The sequence below is a fragment of the Telmatherina bonti genome (assembly GCF_933228915.1).
Source record: "Telmatherina bonti genome assembly, chromosome: 3".
NCBI lineage: Eukaryota > Metazoa > Chordata > Actinopteri > Atheriniformes > Telmatherinidae > Telmatherina > Telmatherina bonti.
Window position 1 is genome coordinate 39,696,701 of NC_136621.1, and position 22,458 is coordinate 39,719,158.

General features: G+C 39.4%; 1 protein-coding gene across 1 annotated transcript in view; it reads left to right on the forward strand.

The window, feature by feature from the left end:
• cygb2 (cytoglobin 2) overlaps positions 1-22,458 on the forward strand; it is a gene marked incomplete at both ends in the record, with an annotated part of 30,559 nt that overhangs the window by 2,293 nt on the left and 5,808 nt on the right. The window contains one exon of the mRNA XM_079264838.1: positions 18,866-19,097. Within this exon, the coding sequence (XP_079120964.1) occupies positions 18,866-19,097 (232 nt within the window). The remainder of the gene's footprint in view (positions 1-18,865; positions 19,098-22,458) is intronic.

Sequence of the window (22,458 nt, forward strand, 5' to 3'; positions counted from 1 at the left end):
CAGACATTCCTCAGGGTCGACAACACGCTGCACTGTAGTGCTGATGGTTTCCCCTGTTTTACACACATTCCTGCATTACTAGTTTCTTTGACAAGGTTGGCAGTAACTGAAAACTCATCAATACTACTCATCTGCATGACTATAAAAGTGCTATATAAGTACAAGTCCATTTACCATTTACCAATATCTGCCGGCAAATCTGATTTATTGGTAACGATTATGGAAAAGTCACATGTGGTCCACGTGCACATGCACATATGAAAAACATCAGCATCAAGGTAACTGTTTTTATACCTGGAGGAAGATTAGATGTGCAGTGAGAGGGGCTATCCTTTGTACCAAAACACAAGAAAACACCACAGACACAAAAATAAATAACTAAAAGGTCCTGAAACATGTGATCCACACGTGAAATGTGGTTCACATGTATTAAGCACAAGTGAATATCATGTGAATATCATGTGAATCCCATGTGCATTATAAAGAATGTTTCAAAACTACATTTGCACTTGTAAATCTTATCAGTTTGAGATATAATTCACATCTAATTCACACTAATTCACATCTAATACACATCTAATTCACACTAATTCACACCTAATTCACATCTAATACACATCTAATACACATCTAATACACATGTAATTCACATCTAATACACATCTAATTCACATCTAATACACATCTAATTCACACTAATTCACATCTAATACACATCTAATTTAAATCTAATACACATCTAATTCACATCTAATACACATCTAATACACATCTAATTCACATCTAATACACATCTAATTCACACTAATTCACATCTAATACACATCTAATTTAAATCTAATACACATCTAATTCACATCTAATACACATCTAATACACATCTAACACACATCTAATTCACATCTAATACACATCTAATACACATCTAATAATGATAATACAGAATACACTGGTTTCAAACAGTAACAGTTGTGCGTGTGCATAAAGTTCCATTGTATTAAATATAATATATTGTACATGTATGTCCCTCAGAATGTATTTGTCTATAAATAAACAAGCATGCTGGCAAACACTGTAAAATTACATAACATCCTCTGTTTTATGAAATTTTACATTATCTTTCTGTGACATACGACACACAAAAATCCAAAATCATTCTGTGAAATGAATCGTGGCCATTAATCCGTATAATAATGTCAAATTATTGCTGTTTTAATTATTAAAATTAAACGTTTCTTTTACAGTTTATGCGTGTAGATATACAGATGTGTCTGAATGAGCATCATTGCTGTTTCCAGTAAACCATACTGACTTCGTCTGAATATGTTTTATTTGAGGGTTTGTTTAGCATTGAAACAAACTGGTTAAAGTAAATGGTTATTGTTATAATTATCAAAATTATTAACTATTTTGGTTTTTGTCATCATGCTTTGTTAAAATCATTCAGCTAATTCATAAAAAAAAATCCTGTTAAATATCAGTTGGTGTTTTTTTACATTCAACAACTGTTTAAATTTTCCACTCTACAATTAAAACGATGCACGTCTGCATGAAAACACACCAGGAGACTCCGGGGATCAGAAAATGCATCTGGTTTTATCAAAGGAGCAAAAAAGCATAAATGATTTATGATAATAACTTTGGGGCCCAAAAATGAGGTCAACAAAACAAACTTCAAAGGAATCAATACATTGTAGTCAATCACTACCTGATACCAACTTTTATACTTCTCTAAATGCTTCCTTTTGTACGTAAACGTCGACGTAAAACACTCTTTTGACAATTTTTCAAGCATCCAAAAACCCCAGAAGAACTTTTCTGCATCTTCTTAGGTTGCTACTGCCTGTTCCTCTTCTTCTCTGGTTCTTCCTTTGGTTGCTGAGTTCAGAGTTGGCGTTATAACAGCGGTTGGTAGCTGTAGTTGCCGACACGCCCATACGTCCTCTCTTCAAACGCTCCCACCACGTCTACAGTTGTTCATGTTCTCCTCACTTGTCATTTTCCTCTTCAGATTCTTTTTATTTGGTTGTCTCTGGATTATTTTCTTCTCTAGTTTGTTCCTTTCTGTGATTGGCTTTACAACGCATGTGGTTTCCAGTGGTATTGCGTCATTTTCTGCCTTAGGTGATAGATAGCGAAGCTCCTTAAAAGTCCACCAAATTACGCATAACCAACGCACATCATTGTGACAAAACATCTAAATGCCTTAAATCAGTTTTCCTTGCCGAGGTAACACCATATTCAGATTTGCACTATGACATGTGCTCTAATTTAGCTATTTATGTGTTAATAAGTTAAAAAGTGAATTAAATAATTCATTATACGAACCGCGTAGTCTGATTAAGGGTCGCAGGGGAGCTGGAGCCTATCCCAGCAGTTTTTGGGCGAGATGCGGGGTACACCCCGGACAGGTCGCCAGTTCATCACAGGAAGTTAAAAAGTTAAGTGGCTAATTTCACGTATTTATCTCCTCATTAATGATTTACTTTTTACTGACCTGATAAAAATCCAAAGTTGATAGATAAATGTTGTTTTTTTTATTTTTTGCAATTATCTGGCAACACGCTGAAATGATTTTCCTGCCCACACGAAAAACCACGGCACCGATAAATGTGCGTGCATGAGACTTGTGAAGTTGGAGTGTACGGCTGAAGAAAATGTTCCTCTGAAACACCGGCTGTCATTTCAGTCCTGCTTGAGGATTGTTTCCATTCAACACCTCGTGGATCTTAATCTTCCAATAAACTTTCGTCCGAACCAAAACTTGCAGATATTTTGATGGGTGCTGCTCCAATTACTTCCTGAGCCTCAGTGTGGCGCACTGTTACGAGGAGCAAATATAAATCACCTGAAGAAGAAGCAGAAAAAGCACAAAAAAACATCTGTATTCTTCTGTTTTTTTCTGGTGTTTTCAGACGGTTGTTAACAACCTTGAAGCGGTGCGTTACCGTTACCGACTGGTGTCAAAACATGGAAGCGAACTCGGAATTCAACACTGCCCCCTTGTGGATGGGCGGACTTAAGCAGCTTCCTTCAGTTTGTTGTTTCTCCACCGCATTGTCATCCCTGCCATCTTTAATTATGAGAATATGTCAGTCAAAATAATCTCAAACACTTTTCAAGGAGTCTGATCTTCAAAAGCCTCTTAGCAAACCGGCTGCAGACACTGGAAAGTGTTATTCTTCTATTTGACTTCACTGCAAAGGGCTTCAGTGCGCAGCTGGGTTTATATTTAGATGAAAAAAGAAACAAAATGACTGAAATGAAAAAGAAGGAAAAAAAGAAGAGGAAACTTTTGAAAGTCCTCAGCTAAACCTTTCCAGCTTCACAGTTAATTAAATCATTATTATAATCAAACCCCGAAGGGGCAGCGAGTTGTATCCAAGGAGACGGATGCTGCAGAGACAAGCTGATGTTCAGTTCGGGGTAATGAGATTCCCTGAGTGACTGAGCAGAAGGTCCGGAGAGCGTTCAGTGTCTTGCACTTTTATCTGTGGATGATAACAACAGGCTTTGGCTCCTACAGGCTTCCATTCAAGCCTTCATTTCCTCTTTCATTCACTTCTTTTTCCTCTAATTCCTGCAGCTGCAGAACATATTTGCGAATGAAGAACTTGAACTTGTTCAGATTGTTTCAGGTCCTGGCTTCATTTCCAGGCGCTGCATCTGCTTCATCCGACATTATCCATGATGCATTGTGCACTCGAACATAATGGTGCATTCGACTGGACTCGGAGGTCGGAAGTCAGATCTGGGAATTGGCAGCTTTTCCGAGTTTGTGAGTATTGTTGCCGGAAACTCAGGAAATCCGACTTTAAAGCACAAATCGTACACGGTACAGGAAATCAGCAATGCTCTGCAGCAACATCAGTGCAGACTCATCATCTGCTTATGATCACTTACAGCAGTATTAAGTATTTGAGATGAGATTTTGGTATGGAAGTGGCTCATGTGGTAGAGTGGGTCGTCCAATGGCCAGTAGGTTGGCGGTTATTCGAGCAGCGAGCAAGGTTTGAACTCTCGGTATCGCTGGTATGAGTGAGTATGACTGTTCCAAGGTGGTCAGAGAGGCTGTTGGCGTCGATTGGCTGACACGTTTCCATGGTAGCCATCACTGCACATATAAGCTGTGTCCCAGTTCAGGGTCTGCACACTTGGAAGTGCGGATTCACACGTCATAGTCGCGCCAAGTACCGTCCCATTTCAAAGGCTCTTTCAGATCCACCCAAACTTCGTCTGGCCTGCAAGCGACGGATCCGTCGCACCTTCTTTTCTCCCAAAATTCATTTCGCACAAGACGGCAGGAAACGAGCAGCAGTTGAGAGCCGAGGAGTACGTTTTTAAATGTTTATACCAAGCGGCAACCTTGGTGAAAAAATTAAGCCTATGCGGAACATAAACATGTTTACAGCAGGAATAAACATGTTTACAGCAGGAATAAATATGTTTACAGCAGGAATAAACATGTTTACAGCAGAAATAAACATGTTTACAACAGGAATAAACATGTTTACAGCAGAAATAAACATGTTTACAGCAGGAATAAACATGTTTACAGCAGGAATAAACATGTTTACAGCAGGAATAAACATGTTTACAGCAGGAATAAATATGTTTACAGCAGGAGTGAGTGAAGTTTTTTCTAATCCGCCCGTTTAAAAGTAATTTAATCTCGAAATTCGTCATATTTAGGGGCGTGTCCTTTTGATTGACAGGTACCGATCTCCCGCTTCAAGTCAGAAGAACGTAGAACAACCGCGGTTTTTAGCCGGTTAACAACGTGACTTAGCTTTAGCCCGCTTACCTCCGTTAGCTGGTCAGCTCCTGTTATCTCCGGGTTAGCTCGGTTAGCTCTTAGCTACAGAAAGCTCGGAGTTCGCTCGATGTCAATCATCCACCATGACGCTCACAGCTCCCCTCTCAGCTCCACCTCTTTGCCCATATTTGTATTTTCCGGACGAGACGACACGCATGCCCCTGCCAAGATGGTGATGGTAGGAACCGCCCACCGAGCTTCAATTCAGCTCTTCAGAAACCTACGGGTGACGTTACGGAGGCTCCGCCCATCTTTTATATACAGTCTATGGTTTATAAACACACATATATGTGAAATAATTAGAAATGATTAAACTCTTTCTTATACTTATTCTTTATGTAACTAACTGGTAAACTTTACATAGTTACGCATCCATTTCAGATGCATAAATTCCAGATCATTATGGATCTATAAAACCAGCAAACATTTAATCCCAGGTATGTGTAAATTTTCACCTGTGTGTTGTAATCCTGATCACCTGAACTGATCATTTCATCATACACACTGTAGTCACATTGCTGACGTCAGAAAGAAAAAAGCAGATATGGAAGTTATCCCTCTTTTATTCAGCATATTTAGCATTTACATGCGGTGTGTGTCTGAAGGTTCTGCCTGCAGTTACAGAACATACCCTTCTTCATCCAAGACCAGTAAGTGGGAGGTAGATTAAGGTTAAAACAAAAAGGGACCTGAGAAGCAGGCAAATGCAAGTAAATGCTTTTGGAACATTAGTCCAACAATCTTCTTGTCTCATACGACGACCTTCTGGACATTTTAGTGGAGGGTTTGGTTGGTAAAGCTGCGCGGTTAAAGGCTAATGCTGCAGATATTTGCATATATGCCAGAATGTTTCATGCAGACGGTGCAAAGATGAAAGGACAGCAATGCAATTTGCTTTTTTTTTTTTTTTTTTGGCTAAATAAAATAAATATATACAACTGCTAACTTTGCTTTGTTCCCTGGTTGGAATCAGTCTCTGGTAAGCCAGAAAAATGTTGGTCATTGAAGCTTTAAAGATCTTTACACATATTTTGTCTGAATAATTTGCACTTCCATATTTTTAGCATCAAATATTCTGAGACTATATGGTAAGTCCATGATGAGTGATACATGGGAACACCCTTATGTAATAAAAATAATAATTAACACTGTATTTTTATAGCACTTTTTCAAAAACTCAAAGATGCTTTACACAATAAAAGACGAGGTAAAAAAAGGAGAAAAATTACAACAAGCACATAAAAGAAAAAAGAGAGGTAAAATGATAAATTTAAAATAAATAAATTAAATGTTTAAAGCAGAATGAAACAGGTGACTTTTTAGTTTAAATGTGGCAGGATCTGTGGTGTCTTGGATGTCTTGGGGTAAGGAGTTCCAGAGGGTTGGGGCTCCGTTCCCCCAGGTTCCATGTTTGGTCCTGGGGATGATCAGGAGGTTGGTATTTGTGGAAGGAAGGGTATGAAGGGATTTATGGATGTCTTTTATTAGGTGGAAGGGGGCCTGGTTGGGGAGGCTATATGGGTTAACACATAGGCTGTATATAAAAAAAGTGGGCGGACACTCTGTGACGTCACCCGTAGGTTTCTGAAGAGCTGAATTGAAGCTCGGTGGGCGGTTCCTACCATCACCATCTTGGCAGGGGCATGCGTGTCGTCTCGCTCGGAAAATAAAAATATGGGCAAAGAGGTGGAGCTGAGAGGGGGGCTGTGAGCATCATGGTGGATGGCTGTCATCAAGTGAACTCCAAGTTTTCTGTAGCTAAGAGCTAACCGAGCTAACAGGAGCTGATCAGCTAACGGTAGTAAGTGGGCTAAAGCTAAGTCACGTTGTTCACCAGCTAAAAACCACGGTTGTTCTACGTTCTTCTGACTTGAGGCAGGAAATCGGGTACCTGTCAATCAAACGGACACGCCCCTAAATATGCAGAATTTCGAGATTAAATTACTTTCAAACGGGCGAGTTAGAAAAAATTTCACTCCCCCCACAGTTGTCATGAAGGTAAACCTGACCTAATAAACTGAAAATGGATTTGGTATCAGGCAGTAAACATGTTTATTTCCGCTGTAAACATGTTTATTTCTGCTGTAAACATGTTTATATCTTCTGTAAACATGTTTATTTCCGCTGTGAAGTTGGTCTTTTCAACATGGGAATCGATGGGGATTTGCTGTATTGTGGATGAAGGGGGAACTACAATGTTTGGCACGTCTGCGTCACTTTTAACCTTCGCTTTTAACCACAGGAGGTTGCCTCTTGGCTAAACAAGAGGATTTTGAACTTCATGCGGTCTGGGATGGGGAGCCAGTGGAGGTTTTGGAAGACAAGTGTGATGTGGTCTCGGGAACAGGTGTGGATCCAGAGGTGAGCAGCAGAGTTGTGGATTAACTGAAGTCTATTGAGGAGTTTGTGGTTGTGCCATAAGAACACTATTGCAATAATCTAAGTGGGATGTTATGAAGGCATGAATCAGCAGGCATGAAACAGGGGTTTCAGCTGCTGAGAAGGAGAGAGACGAGTGGGGGTGAGCTCTATTTTCCAGATGGTGGAAACCAGTTTAATGTGTCGGGTGAGTTTGTTATCGATGATAACACTAAGGTTATGGCTGTAGGGCGAAGGTGACATGAAACGTGGAAATCTGTGACTGTGATGGTGAGGAAATCTGGACCAATGATAAGAATCTCAGTTTTACTCGAGTTTAGTTTGAGAAAATTGTTTGCATTCAGACCCTAATATCCAAAAGACAGTTTGAAAGAGTGATATGGATCTGGGAGTTGACAGATTTGGTAGATATGTAGAGTCGGATGTCATCAGCATAACATGAAGACGGTGCACGATCTGACCAACCCGGTGGGCGTATAGAGTGAAGAGGAGAGGACCAACCACCAAACCATGGTGGATACCTTGGGACAGGGGGGCATTGTATCATATTTTTATCATAAAAAAACCACTGCCATGCTAAGAGACCTTGATTTTGACCTGGAAATGATGATGAAGCCACTTTCTGTGAAACTTTCCACCAATCAGAGATTTTAAACTGACGGTAATAAGGAGCAGCCAAAGATGGACAAGAAAAAATGAGCAGAAAAGTAGAAAAATAATGATCCTTTATGGTTTGAGTAAAGCCAGGAAGACGTTTTTAACACAAGAGGCAGCTGAGTTGGCTTTCTCTGAGGATAGCAGCTAAATAGTAGCATAAATAAGTAGAAATGAGTGAAAAGTGTAAATATGTAAATAGTTTTAAGTTCAGAGGTGGTCAGAGGTGTCCCACATGGATCTGTACTTGGCCCACTTTTCTTTTCATATGAATGAATTCCTGATGTTGTGATGCAGCAGCATGTGTTAACATAAACCTGCTTAATGTGAGACTCAAGTCTCAAGTCTCACATTAAGTGTGTTTGTTTCAGACGTGAGAGAATGATGTGCAGATGACAAAAGACTTGGTCGCTGTTGATCTGTGTGATATTTCTACAAAGTTCTGGTTGCTCTTTATGCTGCTGTATCTATTCATTCGTTCATTTTACATTATTATAGCCTCAGAATCTGACAGCTGAGGCTGAAACATCACGTCTTAACCACTTTGTGCAGTTCAGGGTCGCGGGGAAGCTGGATTCTATCCCAGCAATCATTGGACGAGAGTGGCAGGTACACCTTGGACAGGTCGCCAGTCTGTTGCAGGGTTGCTTAAAGAGTTAAAATAATATATTGTATTCATAATAATATGAAACATAAAATGATTGCTAAAAGATGCATTTTCAATTAGTATTAGATGAAACGGTATATTTGTTATTCCAGCTCTGAGTGTAATTATCAACAGCTGTCATCCAGCATGTGTCCCTGAGGCTGACACGGGGTCAAATCTCCAGCTCGCACCACCGAGAGCTGTCCACAGCATCTCAGATATGAGCACAGATTCACATTTCCATGCATGGAAGCGTACGGAGGGTCGGCAGTGGCAAAAGCCTCAGCTGATCGCGCACAAATGCAATTGCACCAAAGAGTGAGGACGCCTCAGGCTTCAGCACAGCCTGCATATGGCGTCTTTGTGAGCACAATCAAAGCGTCGTAGTCTGAAGGAGGGAATTGAGCACATTGTCATTCCCAGCGAAAGATACTGAGCCTGGAGATATTCATGCATGATTAATTGGAGGTATTTATAACAACAAAGCAGAGTAAGACCCACGAATGTTTGTATTTGAATCCTCTAAATGCTTCGTGGTTTCCCGCAATAAGCTTGTTTAACCCAGCCAACATGTAGCGGATGAAAACATAGCAGATATTTTCTGAAAACGGGCTTTAATGTCACCAGATGCGACGTAACATTTTCAGTTTCTCCTCACAGAAACGCCAGTTTTCCAAGACGTTGTAGGAGTTTGTTCCTGTGACACAAATCAGTTAATTTCCTCTCGATTCACTGGTCTGAAAAATGTTGTTTTAGTGTCAGAACGCTCCGAGGATCTGCAGCGCTTTGACGACTGTAGGCTGAAATAATCTCTGATAATCAGAGGTCACAGTGAAGAGATGAAACGCAGTCTGTAACCCTCCAAGAACGTTCACGTTGGGCGCATGAGGGTTACAACTGGGCCATGTGGGAACTAACTGGGCTTGAACTGGGCAGATTATGCAGGTTGCATGTGGTTTCAGCTATGCGGGCCCAGTGTGTGAAGCCCATGTGGGCTGTATGAGCCCCATCAGGGATGAAGGTGGGCTGAGTGGTCCTGGGGGACCATTATGGACTGGCTAAATGGGTTCCAAATTGGGCCACAATAAAATCCAGTCAGAAGGATCCTCCACACTCGGGGGTCTGCCTGCTTGGTCTGGGGGTTGTTGCCATGGTGATGGCCCTTGTCTGGGTGGGAGGGGGTCTGACATCCCCGGAGTGCTGACTGGTTGCTATGGCAGCAGCCACTATGGACATGGGAGGACTGGTTCCTGACGTGGATGGAGCCCAAAGATATCATTTCTACACACCAGCATCAAGTCAGACGTTTATTAAGTTATTATTTTATTTTTATTTTAAGGTCTAAATACCAGGAATGTCGGACAGGACCGAGAACAAGAACAGTTTTTTCTTTAAATGAACAGTTCTCCTGACCACAGATGATTCACTTGAACATGAAGGATTCTTCTGAATATAAACAATTCTTCTGAACATTAACAATTCTTCAGAAAATGAACGATTCTCCTGGACTTGAACGATTCTTCTAAACAAGAACAGTGTTTCTTAACATGAACAGTTATCCTTAACACAGCTAATTCACTTGAACATGAAGGATTCTCCTGAACATAAACAGTTCTTCTGAACATTAACAATTCTTCAGAAAATGAACGATTCTCCTGGACTTGAACGATTCTTCTAAACAAGAACAGTGTTTCTTAACATGAACAGTTATCCTTAACACAGCTAATTCACTTGAACATGAAGGATTCTCCTGAACATAAACAGTTCTTCTGAACATTAACAATTCTTCAGAAAATGAACGATTCTCCAGAATATAAATTATTTTTCTGAGTATGAACGGTTGTTCTAAGCACAAAAAGTTCTTTTGATCATGAACACTTCTCCTGAACCCAGATGATTCACCCGAACATGAAGAATTCTCCTGAACATAAACCATTCTCCAAAACATAAACAGTCTTCAGAAATGAACAATTCTCCTGCACTTGAACGATTCTTCTGAACATGAACAGTTCTCTTGAACACAGATGATTCTCTAAACCATAAGCAGTTCTTCTGAACAAGAATGTTTTTTCTTAAAATGAACAGTTTTTCTGAACACAGCTTATTCATTTGAACATGAAGGATTCTCCTGAACATGAAGGATTCTCCAGAACATAAACGGTCTTTAGAAATGAACAATTCTCCTGTACTTGAACGATTCTTCTGAACATGAACAGTTTTTCCTAACGTGAACAGTTCTCTTGAACACAGAAGATTCTCTAAACCATAAACAGTTCTTCTGAACAAAAACGTTTTTTCTTAAAATGAACAGTTTTTCTGAACACAGCTTATTCATTTGAACATGAAGGATTCTCCTGAACATGAAGGATTCTCCAGAACATAAACGGTCTTTAGAAATGAACAATTCTCCTGTACTTGAACGATTCTTCTGAACATGAACAGTTTTTCCTAACGTGAACAGTTCTCTTGAACACAGAAGATTCTCTAAACCATAAACAGTTCTTCTGAACAAAAACGTTTTTTCTTAAAATGAACAGTTTTTCTGAACACAGCTTATTCATTTGAACATGAAGGATTCTCCTGAACATGAAGGATTCTCCTGAACATGAAGGATTCTCCAGAACATAAACAGTTTTCAGAAATGAATGATTCTTCTGAACATGAACAGTTTTTCTTAACACGAACAGTTCTCTTAAACACAAATTATTTTCTAAAAACAGGAGAACTATAAACAGTTCTTCTGAACAGTTGATTCACCTGATCATGAAGGATTCTCCCGAACATAAACGGTTCTCCTGAACATAAACAGTCTTCAGAAATGAACGATTCTCTCGTATTTGAACGATTCTACTGAACATGAACAGTTTTTCATAACTTGAACAGCTCTCTCAAACACAGAGGATTCACCTGATCATGAAGGATTGTCCTGAACATAAACAGTTCTTCTAAACATGAACAGTTCTTCAGAAACAAACTATTCTCCAGGACATGAATGAACATCAACAATGGTTTCAGAAAGTTATTTTGACCATAAACAGTTCACCTAAAAAAACAGTTCTTCTGAAAATAAAGACGGGCAACTTTTGACTCCTGCCGTCGTGGGAGACCACGCAGTTCTTCCTTCCTTTCATTAGTTACACGCTGCAGCAGATGGAAAGCCTCTGCATGCTCCTCTTCCTGCTGTACGTTCCTGGACTTCGTCTCGGCTACACAAGATCACGCAAAGACAAACATTTTTTCTGAAGAGAACCCATCAGAGGTGAAGCTCTTTTATTAAAGCACAGCAGTCAGCTTTCATGTTTGCCACAGCGGAACACGAGCTACTAGACAGTCTAAATTATTTCTGTCACCACAGCAGAGTCTGTTCCCGTCGTTGCGGCTGCTAGAGCCAAGTCGGAGCTGCTGCAGGCAAGCGGAGCCTTTGTAAGCCGAGCATGACACAGGATCAGAAGGATGGGGATGTAAACATGAAGGAAATTAGGATTTTATTTCTGTAGCCTTCCTAAAGGTAAAGTTATCAGAAAAAGAACATGTAGAACTGTAAAGTTCTGCTTTGTTAAACTGTAAAAGGTACAAAAAACTTAAAGCGGCTTAATTTAGCTTTTATTAACATCCAGGCCGAGATAAATGGAGGCATTATTAGGAGTAGCTGTCAGGAGGCTTTGTTCAAACTAAGCATCAGAATTAAGAAGAAACATCAATAAGGCAACTTTTTAAAATTAGTTTTATCAATAAGTAAACATACACAGAGATATAAGACAGAACAACATGAAAAAAAGCTGAAAATAAAACACAAAATCCAAACAGAGACATGAGTAAAATGTGGCAGACAAGAACGAAATACAATGGAAAAATAGAGAAATAAAATTTTTCATTGCAAACAATTCTGTGTTTTACATAAAAAATTAATAAGATTATAGAGGGTGAAAATAAAGTAAAAAACAGTAAAAATAATAATAAAATCATGATAAAATTATAAATGAAATGAAAATAAGTTTAAAGTTACTGTGCAGAGTTCATGTGGAGAAAAATGCTTTTAACTTGGATTTAAAAGTAAAAGTAAACAACCATTTACCTGTCTGCAGCTAACAGTTACGGTAAGAGTGTTTGTCGCTGTGCGACAGAGACGAGAAATCATAAAAATACCGGTAGTTGTGACGCCGTGTTTACCTCTGAACTCGTGTGTTCATACTGCTGTTCAGACCAATGCCTCCAACGTTCAAGTTGCGATGCATTATCTCGCATCAACGTGATCGGCCAACACGCCAAACGACCGCTGGGAACACGCTGCAGCCATCGTACATATGCAACGCACTGCTAACAGCAGGAATATCGCAGCTCTGTGGGCGCAGAATAATCTTTCCACATGAGATACGAGACTTTAAAAACACGAGTCAGCACCTCTGAAGTTACTGCATCTGTTTGGGTTTATCGATGGACTTAAAGTGATTCAGGAACCGTTCGTCTCAGTTTCACTGTAAATCTAAAAAGATAAAAGCAAACGGCAACAGTTCCATTTTGCATTGTCAGTAAATTTCCTACAGTAATTAGTTTCTGAAGTGATCCTGCAGAAACATCCTCTTTCCACCGAGCCGCTGAGCGCCACAGACAGCTGAGATAAAACTGCTGGAGCCCAAATCCAAACAATACTTTATACCTACAATCCCACAAGACGATTTAAGCCATGTTTACCTCCCCTCGTACACCTACTGGCTGGAATATACAACATGTATATCTCCAGTTTCACTCAGTGGATAAACGTCAGACATGATCCGGATGGATTAGAGACAAGTTTCACACATAATTACAGTTTTATGAGTCAAGTTCGGTTCATGCAAGAAAATTTGTTTTGATTTTTGTTCCATTTTGAGGAGATTTTACAAATTAATGGCCATTAGAGAATCAAAGTGTCTGATTGTGGTTTATTTGTCATCTCACGTGACCGCTCTTTACACAGTCATCTTCCTACTGAAAGGTCACTGGTTCAATTCCAGGCTTTCCCCGACTACAAGCCGAAAAGTACTGAACCCTACCTTGGCCCCCACGATGTGTCAGTGTGTGTGTGTGTGTGTGTGTGAATGTGACATGTTGTGTAAAGTGCTTTGAGGTCAGTAAGACTAGAAAAACGCCATAAGTATCAGTTCATTTACAAGTTGAAGGACAAAACCAAAGCTGCGACCGCCAAACGTCACGTATGATGAACCCTGGTAGTTCGGTTCAACTCCTCTACATCACACACTTCTTCTGACTGTTTTCCTTTATGCTACGCAGGACGCGAACAGTTCTTCTGAACATGTAAGTTTGTTTCTGAACATTAACGGTTCTTCCTAAACATGTATGGTTCTCCTGAACATATACTGTTCTTCTTGAACATTCACAGTTCTTTCTGAACATGTGCAGTTCTTCCTGATCATGAACTGTTCTTTTGAACATCCATAAGGTGGACCCAGAAGGTGGACCTGGTGACAGAAGATATGCTGACTGTTTGCAGCGTTAGTGAATCGTTCTTCTGATTAAATGATCAACTAAAATGAAAAGCTGCAGGAGTTGTTAAAAAAACTTAAAGTAGGCAAAACCCTAAAATGTTTTTCTGCTCTTTCCAACAGTGATAATTAATCACAACAGAGTTTCAGCAATTACTCTTCACCTTTCAATCAATTTTCTTTGAGTAAAAGCATCAGAACCAGAGTGGTTGTGAAACCTGAAACATACCACAGACGCATCTTTTTAATCTTCCTCGTGTATATTTGTCAGGCGGCTTCTGCTGCGTACGGCGAACACTAAACAAGCCAGAAAATTAGACACCGTTTTCAGCACACCTGCATCCAATTAAACTGTGAGAGACTGATCAATTTTACCGACAGGCTCTCATCAGCACTTCTCCACTTTAAAGGTCTCTGCTGGGAACTTCCTGCTAAACTGACACTGTCAAGACAAATTACACTTTCCTGGCAGGAAAAATCTCACCTACGTTTCTAAACTGCACTTTAAATAAGGAGGAAGAAAAGATTGATTAAGATTTATTGCATTCAGAACGATTAAAAGCTGCAGCAGGATGTTTTGTTGGCTGAAAAACATTCTTAATGTTTGAAATAAGAAAAACAGCCTCTTGTTTGTTGGCTTTGTGCATTTATTCAACATGTTGACATTCATGTTTTACTGTCATAATTGATACTTTAAGAATCTATATTTTGTATTTGCGCCACCTTTTTACTTTCAAAATCAATCAATCAATCATTTATAAAACAACGTGTTCCTTTTTCAATCAGGCTTTCTAACAAATGAACAGAATTATCCTGAAGCCTTTTTTGGCTGATTTAGCTGTAAACCGAATCCACAAACACCATTTTATCCTCCTTACTTTTGAAGATTCTCAGTTTTCCAGCCGAACATAAAGAGATGAAACGTGACGTATCGTACAGCACGTCTTGGCTTCGGACATCCTCACTGCTGACCAGTTGGTGCCAGAAATGCACCAAGATGCTGCTAAGAAGGAAACGAGATTTCATCCAAGATAACAGCCGACTGTGACTGGAACACGATGGAAGCATCAGGAAAACCAGTTAAAACCATTTCATGTTATTTTAGGGGGGTTATGGCTTGAGTTTGGAAACCACTGGTCACGTTTACATGGAGATACATACGCCGATTGAAACTGTCAGAATGAAACAACGTCGTTCCGAATGAAACGCCAAAGGAATTTCATAGGCGGAGAGTGTTTTCCCAAAGCGATGGGATCGTGTAAACACTGAATCAGAAAGTCGGCAGGTTGCGTCACCACATTGATGCTCTGCGAGCGACGTTTCTTCCCCTGGTAAAGATGGCAGCGGACAAGCAGATTCACCACTCATCCGCAGAAAGTTTGTTTTTAATTCAGACTCTGTTTCTACGACTTTTCTTCGTCGTTTGCAGGAGCGTGCTAGCATCCCGCCGCTGCGTTAAAGTTCTGCTAACTGGATCGTAGACTCTTCCATCTGTCATCAATCACGTGATGTAAACTTCTCTCTGCGCATGTCAGACAGGAACATCCTGCTTGAACCTTAGCGCACACACATGCCATATTGGAATAGATTAGTTTCCATGGAAACAGGTGCTCTGACATCATAAATCGTGATGATGTCAAACTGATTGTCCGTGTAAACGTGGCTTCTGATATGTCGCCAAACAGGAAACGGCAACTTCAGACAAATTAAACATAAAAATAACCTCCTGTCCGTCTGTCGTTCTTATTTTCTTTAATCAAAACTGCAAAAATAGCCCGTTTTGTTTTTTTTTTTTAATTATTTCTTTTATATTGACAAAAGACTGAAAACAAGCTGACTATGTTTTTATTTCTGGTTTTGAATTGCTTATTCAATGAACGAACGACACACGGACCCAACAGGTTTTTAACAAGTTAAATGAACGTAGTTCGGTTAAATTATGTTCATGTTTATCTGATGCAACATTCAAACTAAATATTAACACATTCACGTGATTATGTACGACTTGCAGTGCAGCATGACGCGTTCACTGGAAGCAACAACAAACAGATGAGAGAAAAATAAATCAGCCTTTTTGTTGACGGACAGTTTCACCGTTCTTCGACTTGTTTTGTTGCTTTATTTCCTTCACTGTTATTTCCAAACAGCAGCTAGAAGTCAAAGCAACCAGATGTTTTTCCTGCTTTCTAAACAAATGAGCATTTCTATGACATAGTTTCCAGAGAGAAGTCAAGGCGGAGCCTCTTCATCGGATTCCTCTGACTAAAAAAAAGCAGCATTTATTCTTTTACAGAACAGAGAGATTAAAGTATGAGAATGTAGTATACAGTATCATTTGCAGCGTGAAGAAACAAACACATTAAAATGCATGAACGTCCATGTGGAGGACTCTCACAGAGAATTGCTTTTCCACTCTTCTGTTACGTCCCTCATCTGGAAAAAGAGACCAGATTATCTGATGTTCCTCTAAGAGTGAAGCTTTACCTCAACATTTTTATTTCTAAAGCACTTTAAAAACAACAAACAGCTCAACAAAGTGCTGCTCAGTAGCAGCAAGTGAGTGAAAACAGCACAAGTAAAAAAATAAAATGGTAAAATAAAGAGAGATACATAAATCTGAAAAGAAACAGATGACAACTCAGTCTTGTTTAAATGCCAGAGAATAAAAATAAGTTTTAAATGACTTTTAAAAACAGCGAAGAGGTTAGCCTGTCTAACCTGCAGACGGAGACTGCTCCAGATTTATGGAGCTAGAACTGAAAAGACTCTCCTCTGGGTGTCTTCCGGACAGGTAAAATCCTCTGCTCCACCGATCTAAGAGCACTCAGTCACACCTGTCCTTATTCTCTTTTTTTTTTAATACTTAATTTTTATTGAAGCAATTTTTACATAAACAATAACAGTTACAGTTGGTACAGTTTGCACAATATGAACTTGGCGACAGAAAAATAAATGTCATAATACAAATATATTATTGCAAAAAATTGGGGAACAATATCCTTTTTTTTGTGTGTGTGTGTGTGTGTGTGTGTGTGTGTGTGTGTGTGTGTGTTTACTTGGTTTGTTTTTCCCCCTATTCACTTTGAATTTGATTTGTCCATTTGCCCCATCTTGAGAAATAGAGTCCAGGTTGTAGTCTCAGCATAAATGTCAGTCTTTCCAGGTTATGAGTTTCTTCAGCTAGGTCCAACCAGTCCTTGATACATGGTGGGTCCACTTGAAGCCATTTTCGTGTGATTGTTTTTTTTTTTGCTATGGCAAGAAGAATTTTTAATAGATATTTATCATTTTTAACTAAGTCTATGGGGAGATCACCTGTCCTTCTTCTCAACAGCGAAAGAAAAAAAAACAGAAATCTGTCAAAAAACAAAAGTTTCCGAAGATTTCTGGAAACCAAAAGCAACCAGATTTCCGAGCTGAAAACAAAACGTTTGCCACGGAGATCCTGTCCAGGAGGGTCCCCGCTGATAACCATGTTGGCAAACCAAGCGGCAACCTCCGGCAGCGGTTAAAAATTAAGCCAAAGCTTGCAGTTCTCCCCTCATCCACTGTTTTTAGCAGGAATAAACATGTTTACAGCAGAAATAAACATGTTTACAGCAGAAATGAACATGTTTACAGCTGAAATAAACATGTTTACAGCAGGAATAAACATGTTTACAGCTGAAATAAACATGTTTACAGCAGAAATAAACATGTTTACAGCTGAAATAAACACGTTTACAGCTGAAATAAACATGTTTACAGCAGAAATAAACATGTTTACAGCTGAAATAAACATGTTTACAGCAGAAATAAACATGTTTACAGCTGAAATAAACATGTTTACAGCAGAAATAAACATGTTTACAGCTGAAATAAACATGTTTACAGCAGAAATGAACATGTTTACAGCAGAAATAAACATGTTTACAGCAGGAATAAACATGTTTACAGCTGAAATAAACATGTTTACAGCAGAAATGAACATGTTTACAGCAGGAATAAACATGTTTACAGCAGGAATAAACATGTTTACAGCCTGGTACAAAAATCCATTTTAGGTTTAACAGGTCAGGTTTACCTTCATGACAACTGTGGGGGGAGTGAATTTTTTTCTAACTCGCCCGTTTAAAAGTAATTTATTCTCGAAATTCTGCATATTTAGGGGTGTGTCCTTGTGATTGACAGGTACCTAATCTCCCGCTTCAAGTCAGAAGAACGTAGAACCACGGTTTTTAGCCAGTTAACAACGTGACTTAGCTTTAGCCCGCTTACCTCCGTTAGCTGATTAGCTCCTGTTATCTCCGGGTTATCTCGGTTAGCTCTTAGCTACAGAAAGCTCGGAGTTCGCTCGATGTCAATCATCCACCATGACGCTCACAGCCCCCCTCTCAGCTCCACCTCTTTGCCCATATTTGTATTTTCCGGGAGCGACGACACGCATGCCCCTGCCAAGATGGTGATGGTAGGAACCGCCCACCGAGCTTCTATTCAGCTCTTCAGAAACCTACGGGTGACGTCACGGAGGCTCCGCCCATCTTTTATATACAGTTTATGGGGCAAACACAGGTGTGGTTACTATGGAAACCGGACAAACAAACGTGGGACATGTATCTGTAGTCCTTAAGGGCTCTTTACATAAAATGAAAGGAAGTGATCATGTGACCCCCATATCACTTTCAGTGACGCGATATTATTGTGATAAATAGGTTTTTTGTTAATCTAAAGATGACAAAAACACAGCTGTGACTCGTCTTGGGACCCACCCCAGGTTGGGAACCACAAGAGTAGAGAAGTGTTAAAGAATGTTTATGTTTATTTAAAAAACAAAAACAGTGAGTTTTCCAGGTCTTATACTTCATTTCCCACCTCTCTGATCTTTCATCATTTTATTTGCCTCTTTAGGTTCTTCGTCAACTTCCCGTCAGCGAAACAGTATTTCAGCCAGTTTCAGCACATGGATGACCCGGAGGAGATGGAGCGAAGCAGCCAGCTTCGACAACACGCCTGCAGGGTGATGAACGCCATCAACACCGTGGTGGAGAACCTGCACGACCCGGAGAAGGTGTCGTCCGTGCTGGCGGTGGTGGGAAAAGCCCACGCCATCAAACACAAAGTGGAGCCCATGTACTTCAAGGTAACATTAAAGACTAATCAGCTACGCTGATCGTCTCTGTTTAAATGTCCACGGGGGGTTTGTGTCTCCCTGAGGGGACATTTTCTCATTTGGAAACATAATCAGTGTGAAAATAAAAAACAAATAAGGTCAGACAAAGTAATTGTCTCATGCCCTCCATCCAGAAAGGGTGGTGTTATAATGGAGTTTGTTTTTTTCTACATGCATCAGCAGCTCCAGCCCCATTTACCTTCATTATCTTATAAACTACATTATAAAGGATATTACAGTTTCTCTAGTTTGAAATTATTAAAGCTAAAACAAAGAAAAGAAAGAAATATAAATAATAAAACATAGTTAAACAGCATTTAAGGACAGTTTTTTTATTACAGTGCGACCGCAGCAAGGTGAGAAATAAGGAACGGTGATACCTCAACCTTCTCAGTCCATACGACACCATTTGTTTATTATACTTTTTCAGTGATACAGATACTGATATTGATACTTTTTAAAGGAAAATTACAATCTCACAGTGAGTATAAAATCTAAACGCAACAAGATTATGGGATAAAATATAACTTCAGAACATCAGGATATGAAAGAAATGCTTTTAAAGCAATTATACAACCAAATATTAGAAGTAATTTACTTTAAAATCCTAAAAATAATTGAACTATGGATTAATTTAATTAATTTTCCACATAGATTTATTTGAAAATAAAATATGTAAGTTGTAAAAGTATTGCAGCAAAAATCTGCATTGAACCGGTAAAATACCTTATCATCACTAACAGCATCATCATCAACATAACGCGTTTCTGGGTTTTACGAGTAACTGTATTACCTGAAAGTCTCAGAAATGTAAACAAAATTTATGTTTTATATCATCAGAGTCGTATCTCAGTCCTCAAACGAGTATCAAATTGGATATTTTGACTGACTGATATCGACGTATCGACTCCAGAGTATCGATATTCTCATGAGTTACAGCTGCTGTCATGCATTATTGTGTAAATCAAAATCATTTCAGAGACGTTTTATGCCTGAAGATACCGAGCAACTCAGGCTGCAGATACACGAGTTGATTCAACCATTAAATCTCTGAAAGGAGTCGATAAATGAGGTGAAGTCTGAAGGTGAAAATGGTGGAAAATTACATGTTAAGGCACAAAAAGCTGCATGTGAACGAAATGCTTTATGGTGAATATGTAGCATAGAACTTCCCTCTTCATCTGCCTGAAGAGGGAAGCGCATTATTTCCCTCTTCACGCCTTCTGAATGCCGTCCACAGTTGCTTCCTGAACACAGCTGTGAAGAAAAGGCCTTTAAATTAACTTCTGAGGATAGATGTATCCGTCTTTTATAAAGTAACGGTACAGATAAGTCCCAATGGGCAAAGATGATTATCTATCGCTCAGACAGATTTAAAACCTTCATAAAATTACTTTAAGACACTTTTTTTTTCCAACTTTAGTTTCTATTTATTTATGTGAATTTTAGCATAAATAATGAAATGAATCAAATGAAAAATACTTTATTTATCCCCAATAAAAATGGTAACATACTAAAAAGACAACATTGGTTAGAAATGTAGGCTTTGATGGGTCCTAGTGTTTCGAGATGCTGTCCTTTTTTTAAATAGTGTTTTATGTTTTTTTTAAAAATCATTTTTAAAAAGAGAGACAAGGACAGGAGCAAACTCTGCTGCAGCTTTTAATTCGATTCAATTCAATTCAGCTATTCAATAGCGTCAAATCACGGCAATGCCATCTCAAGACGCTTTACAGACAGAGGGGAAAACATAATGAAAGCCAATTCATAACAGCCTATATAAGGAAACCAACAGATTGAGTTGAGTCCAACTCAATCTCCCATCCTGAGCAAGCACACTGGCGACAGTGGGAAGGAAAAAACTCCCTTTTAACAGGAAGGAAACCTCCGGCAGAACCCGGCTCAAGGACAGGCAGCCATCTGCTTATCTACTGACTTATTTTTTTAAAAAAAGACAAAAAAAGCTTAAATAAAAACAATAAAATCAGCAAACATAATGAAGCTCCTTTGATGGGGTAAAAAAAAAAAGAAAAAAGCAGAGTTTAATACAACCAGCAAAAACAGCGCCGTTCATATTACAACGGTTGGCAAAGTGCAAAACAAATTATAATCATGTTGAGTTTAACACTTTAGTGACGAGTCGTGCATCAATGAGTCGGCTCTAACGACACGTTCACATCAGCCTTTCTGATCCGAATCTCACTCCGTTTGCTCAGGAAGTCCCCTTCGTTTGGTGAAATGTGAATTTGCCGACTCTGATTCAGACCAAAGAAGCAACTCAGTCCACCTACAAACGCAGGTCTCAGCCCGTTTCAATCAGACCAAATAGTGGAAGCGGACTACAAAAAAGTCCCTTCCTGCATGTGGCGTAGCATTGCATTGTGGGTAAATCCATAGCGATGGCGTTAAGGGTCCTCTGCCTCGTCTGGTGTTCATACTGCCTCCATTGTTGCAGTGGATTTCTGCAGTATACTTGCATAAGACACAATAAAAACCCAAAACAGCCATAGTTTGGTCTCCATGTTTAACTGGCAGGTGGAGGAAAACAGAGTTTTCTTCTTCACGCCGGTCTGGTCCTCTCTTCTGCTAAATACTAGTGCAGCGCCACCTCTGGTGGGAATGGGGAGATATTATTCTAATGGTTTGGCTGGTTTGACCAAAGTGCAGCGTGAACACGGTCTCAGTCCACATGGATACACCCCCCTACAGCTGGACCAAGTCCTCAGCTGGACTGAGTCTGGGCGATTTTGTGAAACAAACGAGAATAACTGATTCCTGCCAAAGAACTGGGTCTTTAGATGGGCGGAGCTTTGTTTTGATGGACACACCATGCGATCAGTTCCATCCGAGGAAAGACCAACATCGTACCGCCACCTAAAGTAGGAAGACAGGGAGTGTAGCGGTACAGACCGGGTACACAGGGATGCTGGAAGTTAAATTACAAGTGTGTCAGGAAAAAATGGAGAATTTACTACATTAAAAGTGTCATAATGTTCAGATTTAGACTTTCATTGATGTAATTTATTCATGTTGGTGCATTTTTATAATTTGTGCATGTGTACATTATTTTTTGTGTAAATTCTAAATATTTGTGTGTGCATCTAAACACAACTACACAAAGTTACACACAAATGAGTTTACACCAGAGATATGTGTGTAGATACTCTGCAGATGGTACTTCAAAATAGCGGATTTGATATTTTGAGTATTGCTGGTAAAAAAAAAACTTTTTTTTTTTTCTTTTACTTTTGAGAGTTTTAGACAAAAACACTGTGAAGCCGCATGGCGTTCCTTCTGTGTCACATGATCACAGCAGCCTATCAAATGCCAT